General features: G+C 31.6%; 1 protein-coding gene across 1 annotated transcript; it reads right to left on the reverse strand.

Moving 5' to 3' along the window:
• Nucleotides 1-1288: 1288 nt before the first annotated feature.
• Nucleotides 1289-3842, reverse strand: LOC107815673 (xyloglucan endotransglucosylase/hydrolase protein 31). The gene is made up of 4 exons (XM_016641295.2): nucleotides 3519-3842; nucleotides 2928-3031; nucleotides 2614-2831; nucleotides 1289-2122 (listed from the first exon to the last, which is right to left on the reverse strand). Exons 1-4 carry the CDS (start codon nucleotides 3715-3717, stop codon nucleotides 1759-1761), a joined length of 885 nt encoding a protein of 294 aa, XP_016496781.1. The 5' UTR covers nucleotides 3718-3842; the 3' UTR covers nucleotides 1289-1758.
• Nucleotides 3843-8555: the final 4713 nt, after the last annotated feature.

The following is an 8555-nucleotide window of genomic DNA, read 5'->3' on the forward strand; positions in this document are numbered from 1 at the left end:
AGAGCTTCTTGGTCCTAAAGTACCATATCGTAATGCAATTGGTGCGCTAATATATCTTGCTAACACTACAAGGCATGACATAACCTTTTCAGTTAATGTCTTAACAAGATATAGCTCTGCTCAAGGAGAAATTGGAAAAAAATCAAACACATATTGCGTTATCTAAGGGGGATTACCGATGTGGGCTTATTTTATGGCAATGATTGCAATACCGATCTTGTTGGTTATGTCGATGTGGAGTATTTATCTGACACACACAAGGCTTGATCTCAAACATGTTATGTGTTTACATGTGTGGCACTGTCATATCTTGGCGATCGACTAAGCAATCAATCGTGGCTACTTTTTCTAATTATGTTGAGATAATTGCTATTCATGAAGCAAGTCGAGAATGTGTATGGTTGAGGTCTACTATACATCTTATTCGAGACAAATGTGGTTTGAAGTGTGATAAACTACCCACAGTTTTGTATGAAGAAAATACAATATGCATAGCCCAATTAAAGGGAGGATTCATAAAGGAGTTAGGACAAAGCACATTTCACCTAAATTATTGTTCACACATGATCTTCAAAAGAATTGTGATATTAATGTGCAACGGATCCGTTCAAGTAATAATATGACTGATTTGTTCACCAAATATCTACCGGCGTCAACCTTCAAGAAACTAGTGTACAAGATTGGGATACGAAGGCTCAACGATGTGAACTGATGATCTTATCAGGGGGAGTTAATATGCGTTGTACTCTTTTTCCCTTACAAGGTTTTGTCCCATTGAGTTTTTCTTGCAAGGTTTTTAACGAGGCAACCAAAAGGCGTATTTCTAAATATGTGTACTCTTTTTCCTTCATTAGGATTTTTTTCCCATATGGTTTTTTTCTAATAAGGTTTTAACGAGGTACATTATTTATGGACATGCAAGGGGGAGTGTTATGATAAAAATCAAAATATGGTGGATGTCTACTCTTCCTCCATGATCTTTCTCTCAAATGATTAATGACATATTCAATGACATATTTTCTATGTTCAATGACATATTCCATGACATATTTTCTTCATTTTTCATGCCTATATAAAGGCCTTGTAATAGATAGGAAAATACACACAATTGAAGAAGAAAATTTCTTCCTTTCTCTGTATCTCTTTCTTGTTCATGTTTTACTAAATTGTCTTTATTTCTTGTTCATGTTTTACTAAATTGCTTTTATTTCATAACAAGGTATTATATATCGAGTTGCTTATTAATGCTTTTGGCCATCAACTTGGACAAGAAGGAGCGATTTGGAAATTGAAAATATAACGCTCGATTTTTTTTTATTTTTGACTACGTAATATTTTTTTCTTTCCCGATCATATATTAAAAAACAAAATACATTTAATCAAAGATAAAGTACAATTGAAAGGCAATTCTGGTGAAATGACCAAATATATCCCAAGTGGGACAAGATCAACCTCACTTTTTCTTCAATATTCTTGACAATTTTCCCCCCTGAAACTTAAATGAAACATGTTCAATGCACACTTAAATAAATTTCAAGAAAACAAAAGAAAAAATCCACATTGAAATCCTTTGAGACTTGGACGCTTCAACTACTCTTTCCAACTATTCATTGGCAAGTAGGACCATCTCAAGGCACCCCAAACAATATTCCTTTACACGCTTCATTCCTCTTATTCGTGATTTCAGCTTATATTCACTTACAATATGAAATTTTATGTAATTAATGCAATTTACATTAATTTCTTTTACGAACCATACTAACACTCAGGAGTGTGAGTATGGTCTCTCCTGGGGTCCCGACAATAATCATACACCTTATAGTTCCTCTGCACCCATAGCATGGCCGCCATCTGCTGGCGGCTCAGCCCACCAGCTCTAGACGAAGAGCTGGAGGGCGAGCGTCCGCACCAGGGGTTCTCGTTAGCTGTGCAACCAGCAATTTTAAAATTGTTATATTTTCCGATGAATGGTTGGTACCGATAATCGGCTTTAATTCTTCCTTCCTCTGTTGCCCAAGATGAAGCATCCCAAATTGAACCATACACATACATAGGTCTTTGTGGAAATGTAGCATCATTTTTCCTAGGGTATCTTCTGATTGGAACATCGTCGACAAAAAATCTACAAGTCAAAATCAAAGAAAACAATAGCAAGGACACGTTAGAAAAAAAAAACAACTAAAAGAAAACATTTGCATGGGGCCTAAAGTGGTTACATTAATGAATGAGAATACTTTTTGATATTTGACAAAAATAGCATAACTATATATTTTATGTCACCTAAAGGAGTAGATACATATCTATATCTTTTAACTTCTTGCTATTAGGTTTTACTCGATTCTCTGTCTAGTTGCTTTGTCAATCTTTAACTAATCTCTTGATTTAAAAGTTGTAGAGTTAATTATTGTACACTAAAGAATTTTTATGCTATCATATCACTTATACGGTATAAACGACTCTCTTTGCCTATATATCCTGTGTGCGATGAGTCAAATACTTCATGTGAATTATGTATACTTACATGCATGATGTTGATATAAAGTTGATAAAACGATATGGAAAAAGAAAAAATCTTAAAAAGACTAAAAATAGACAATTAAATAAAAGACTAACATGATCTCATTGGGATTCCAAAGGATAGCATAATTGTGGTAAGCTTGAGTTGGGTCAAACCAAAGGTGAAATTTCATTTCTCTCCCAATAATATTTCCATCTCCACTTCCTCTGATGTATACATTTGTTTGTAAAGTATAAGGCTTATTTGGCGTTGTTCCAAGAAACTCAATATCAATTTCATCATGGTTCCCTGGATAATCTTGATTGTTTGAAAGCTACCACAGAATTCATGAAAAAAGAAATATAATGATTATTATATAAAAAATCAAAATATCAGTAAAAATAATTTTTTTTATTAAATTTGTTCTCACATAGAAAGAAGTAATAATTCCAGCAGTGTAACCAGGCTGTAGCTTCACAGAAGTGCCAAAATAACCGGAACGATAATTTTTTAGAGATTTAAAGCCACTTCCCCCTGTATTTAAAATACATGAGAAAATCCAAGAAATTAGAAATATGAGATGCTATGCAAAACTTAAATGTGCAATAAAGGAAAATGAAGATGTGATTAGAAAAATTCTAGTGGAGGGTGTAAAAAGATATTTACACACAATCAAATATCGCTTATAATGTAATATATAAATCTCTATGATGACATTAATTGATCAGCTTGATAAAAATGATAATTAATCTATTATGACAGGTTAAACAACACATTATATCATCATTATATATAGTTCAAAAGACAGTCAGATGCACAAAGCATCTCGCATTAACGTAAGGTTCGGAGAAGAGCCGCACCCCAAGAGGTGTAAAGTAAACAGTCACCTTAATACAAGCATTAACGGCGACGGCTGAACCCGTGACCTATAGGTCACCGCGGAGACAACTTTACTGTTGCTCCAAGTTCCCCTACTAATATTGCATACAAAGAAATAAAAGAGAGACAAGAACTAAAAGACCTGTGGTTTTATCAAGCCATATAGTTAAGGCACTTTGGTCCAAAGATTGATGTTGAGGACCCCAAAGGTTTCTAAAACACTGGCTAAACCCTAAAGATTGAACCTTAGAACTAGGATAGTAGCCTGGAGAAGGGGGACCCTGAGCATTGCTTGAATTGAACAAGAAAAGGAGAAGCAAAGAAAGAAGGAATAAAGCCATAATTATAAAAGGGAAGAAATATAATCAATTAATGTGGATAAAAATGAGTGCTTTAGAGGCACTGGTGTTGAGATGATGATATGATAAGAATTGAAGTGTTGTAGGATTGAAGGGAGAAGAACACATGGAGATGAGTATAAATAAGAAGATTGAGGTCCCACTCAAGAAAATGAATTGATTAGAGGTTGATGGAAGTTATACATATAGAGACAAATACAAAGAAACCATTTGTGATGTATTTTCATGAATATATATGTTGAATCAAGCCATTTTCCGTATATAAAGTATGAATATCAAAAATTTACCTCCACCCGATATTTATATTAGATTATATAAAATTATATGGTTAAGTGATTTAATCATGTGGTGAGTATATACTAGTACTAGTTAATTATGGTCAAGTGAGAGAAACGTACATGCAAATACATAAGATTTAGTGATTTGGTATAAACACCGAGTGTATGCAAGTTCACCTATTTAAAACTCATAATCTAACGAATCACCGGAAACTTCTCACAAAACAAGTGTGGTTTATTCAATATTTACTATATATCCCTCTTTTTGTCCTTCCCTTTTCTCTTCCTTGATCCTCCAATATAATATTTTTTATTTTGAAAATAAAAGTGATATGCTTAGTTTATATTTTTTTTTCCTTTTTAAATTCATCAGCAAAATTAAGTTGGTTAGGATTTCTCGTTATGGGAAAAAACAAAGAAGATTAAAGAGGAATTGTCATAAGTGGTATTCTTCTTTTTTCTTTTGTCTTTTTATTTTTCATTTTCATTTCTTCTCATAATTACATTCTTATTGTTACCCTATATATATCCACTTTTTCGGTTTCGTTTTCCTCGTCGTGACACTGCCCTTTCTTACAGCGACAAACTTTTTAAAATCAACACTATTTTTCTACATTAAACACGACTTTCATTTAGCTTTGCTTTCTATCCAAATTAAACATCAAACTCACATTTCTTTTTCTTTTTTCCTATTCAATAATATGCTTCAATTATTATAATTCGGAGTTTAGCATCATTTTGTACTATATATCCATTTGGTGTATCCTCTATTCTTTTTTTTTTCTTCAAAAGACATAATATTTTTTTTTGGTGTATCCTCTATCACTATTTTATTTATTATAATTTGAATGAATAATTGTTAATTAATGAAGTTGTTGTATAGTGCTACTTTCAATTTCCTTCTCTCATTTTAAAGTGTATGCCAACATTCTATCCATTGATCCATTATTTGCTTGTGCTGTCCCATTTTGGAACAGTGTGTAAAAGCAATTCCTTAATATCAATACTAAATCTATATCACTATTAAAAAAGGCGAAATTAAATAAATAAGTAGAACTATCATGGAAATTTCGTAAATATCTTTTGTTCATTATTTTCAATCTACAATATTATCAACTCAATCCCAAAATGTGTAGCTTTTATAGGTTCTATCGATCATATATATGCACTTCTTGAGTCGAGGGTCTATCGAAAATTGACTCTCTACCTCCACAAGGTAGGGATTAAGTCTGCATACATACTATCCTCCCCAAACCTCACATGTAAAAATACACTGAGTATGTTGATGTTGTTATTGTACCGGTCATATATGCACTTCAACAATATAATCCTCGTCACATTGCTTTGAAAAGCATGTTTAAAATGCATTTTCCTCCTCTTTTTATTTAATTTTGCCAAAGTGAATGAATCCACTGCGTTCATTTGTAGTAATATTTTTGAGTAGTCAAATATATATCTCCTAATTTTTTCCAGTTATGGAGTCACAGTTATCTAGTTTATTTATTCATGCATGTGTGGTGTCAGATTCATTCTATTAGAAGTAAATAGAAAGTCAGACCTTCGCCATATCAATTTATCATCATTTGTAGCTAGAGGAAGTAAGAAAAGAGAAAGCATTTACACATCCTTTCTAGACTCAACTGTATGTCGACTTGAATAAATGAATTTGCCTCCTTTGGGCTCGTCCATTTATTGGGTGATCCCTTAATCTTACGTTCTAATGTTTGCTCGTTGTAATATAATTTAGGCTTAGGACTCATGATATTTCTGCTAAAAGATGCATCACTTTAGAGTACGACTGAAATTTTGGGATGGGTCTTCTCTTTTTCTACTATCATCTGCTCCACTATTCATGACGTCACTCTCTAGCAAAAAATATTAAAGAGAAAAAAAAACTATCTAAGATTTAATGACCTAACATTAGATTAAACTAAGTGGTTGTATTACGTGTAATAAAATTAAAACTTGACATTGAAATCCAATTGTTCCAATTTTTTTTAAAGAAATCATCTTCGAACGCCCAAATTATGGGGGATCTAATTAAGTTGCCTGTCTATACGGGGCATTCACCTGGAATTCAGGTTAATTTGCTTCTAATGAGACTAGAGATTTCTTGGAAGTATTGATTTGAACTTCCCGTCTTTTTGGCCAAGATGCAAAAAACAGTTTATTTTGAGGAGCTCAATAGTGTTTTTCTCAAAAATATTTTTGGTGAGAAACAGTTTCTGTTTGGCTTAATTAAGTTAAAAAATAATTCTGAGCAATAATTAGCGTTTGATCAAGCTTTTAAAAACTGTTTCTAAGTGTATTTTTTTCAAAAGTATTTTTCAAAAAAGTACTTTTGGAGAAAAGCTACTTTTTTCTGTTTCTCCAAAACTGCTTCTACTTCTACTCAAAAGTACTTTTTTCTTCTAAAAGTTTGGCCAAACACTGTAACTTTGAAAAAAAATATTTTTTTTAATTAAAAAAATACTTTTAGCTTCGGAGAAACTTGGCCAAACATGTTATTAACTAGTTTTATAGACAATTAGGGGTGTATAAAGGAAACCGACAAACCGCACCAAACCGATAATCTGAATCAAACTAAAAAAAATCCGACTATGGTTCGGTTTGATTTAGTTTGGTGTTGGAAAAAAAACCCGACCATAATTAGTTTGGTTTGGTTTTAACCAAAAAAAGTCAAACCGTAACCAAACCAACCTGACATTACATGTACATAAGTTTTTAATATATTTAATACATAAAAATATTTATTGTAGCGTAGTTTATAAATATTTCTTAAATTTTTTCATAGTTTGATCTTTTAACGTATTATTTCAAAGGTTGAACTTATAATTTTTGAATGCTCCAATAAATTTTATAGTCCATAAATATTAGTAACTCAAAAAAATCCCAAACCAAAATTAAATCAATACTAGCTAATGCTAACAAAAGACATTAAATTTAATTGTACTTGAAATGAGAATAGTATTGGATATAATTTTTTTTTGTTTTTTCATGGTTTAGATAAAATGTATAACTTACTTTTTTAGTGTTAAGTCATGTAAATAATAGTACTTATAATTAGTCGTACTTATTTTAACAACTTAGTGATTTTAGATTATGTTTATTTTCATTATGGATTAATAATATTTATTTTATGCTATTTTATTATCGTTATTATTGAATATTATCGTACAATGTTATGATTCATCTCATATTTTATGTTATTTATTTGAAAAATACCTTATATAGTTCTGTCTTACTACGATTAAAGAAATATTTGAAGCACAAATTCTATGTTTTATACTATGAAGACTTTAAGAAAAAACCTTGAAAAACCGAAAAAACCTGAGAAAAACCGAGATTAAAAAACCAGACTTTTATTGGTTTGATTTGGTCTTTAGATTTAATAACCCAACACAATTAATTTGATTTAGTAATTAAAAAATCTGAAACAACCCGACCTATGTACACCAGACAATAATGGAACTAAGGATTTTACTAAACGAGCATGTATTAAGTAAAAGTTGTTGCTCAAGTGATGTTACTCAACTTGGTCCCCCTCCACTACCCTCATCAGAGGGGGAGGGGGGCTATTTTATCATGAAATATTTCAGGATAAAGTTGATAATCAATTTAGTGGACATGAATTTCAACATCCTAGGTTAAAACTTTAATGCAATGGGTGCAATAACACAAAACCATTACACATATTTCTTGAATTTATTAGGCGAGCAAGTCTGCCTGCAAAAGCTAAATTTTCTCTGCAACACAAAAAAGAACTGGTTTTAGCTCAGGACTAATGTCTAGCGACAGAATTAGGCAATTTAGACCAGAAGTTCTGGGCTAATTAATTCCATTTTCTTTTTTTCAGTGCACTAATGCAAAAATTGCTATAAAAGGGACGAAAGAGCACCAACAATACTCCAGAATTTTCCCTAATCATAGATAAAAGGATCTTGGATTATAATTGTTTTTGTACGAAAGTAGCATCTCAGAATGATTAAAATGATTAAATTTGGTGGGCTATACCTTTCAAAACACTGTTAAATATGTATAATTTTTCAAGAGCATACACAGCGACAGAGGGTAGTGTAAGGATTGAGACAAAAGGGTTTGTTCCAACAATGGCCTACTTCACTGATTTGCTACGAATTTGGGTCCTCCTTTGCCGACACTTCTAGAGGCCTTTTTGACCAAAAATTAAATAATTGTCGAATATTTGCTATTTAATTTTTACCAACATAAATATGATAGACCAAATAAAATCACTTTAACATTTTTTGTCTACGATGAGATTTGCCTTTTGGCCATGTTTACGTGCTCAATTTTTATCAGCGTATTATCAAACTTGAAGTGCCAACTGAATTGAAACCCCACATTGTCGTTAATCTTTTACTTTCACTCGATTCAACCCCACATTGCGTCAATTTTCACCCTATCTGGAACTTATCATATAAAAATAAAAAATTAATTGAATTATTTATTATAAACAGTTAAATTTATTTCTCTCTTTTAAATAATACTAATTGTTAGTTGTACATTTATTGTTGTTTTCGC

The sequence above is a fragment of the Nicotiana tabacum genome, chromosome 18 (genome assembly GCF_000715075.1).
Source record: "Nicotiana tabacum cultivar K326 chromosome 18, ASM71507v2, whole genome shotgun sequence".
Taxonomy (NCBI): Eukaryota; Viridiplantae; Streptophyta; class Magnoliopsida; order Solanales; family Solanaceae; genus Nicotiana; species Nicotiana tabacum.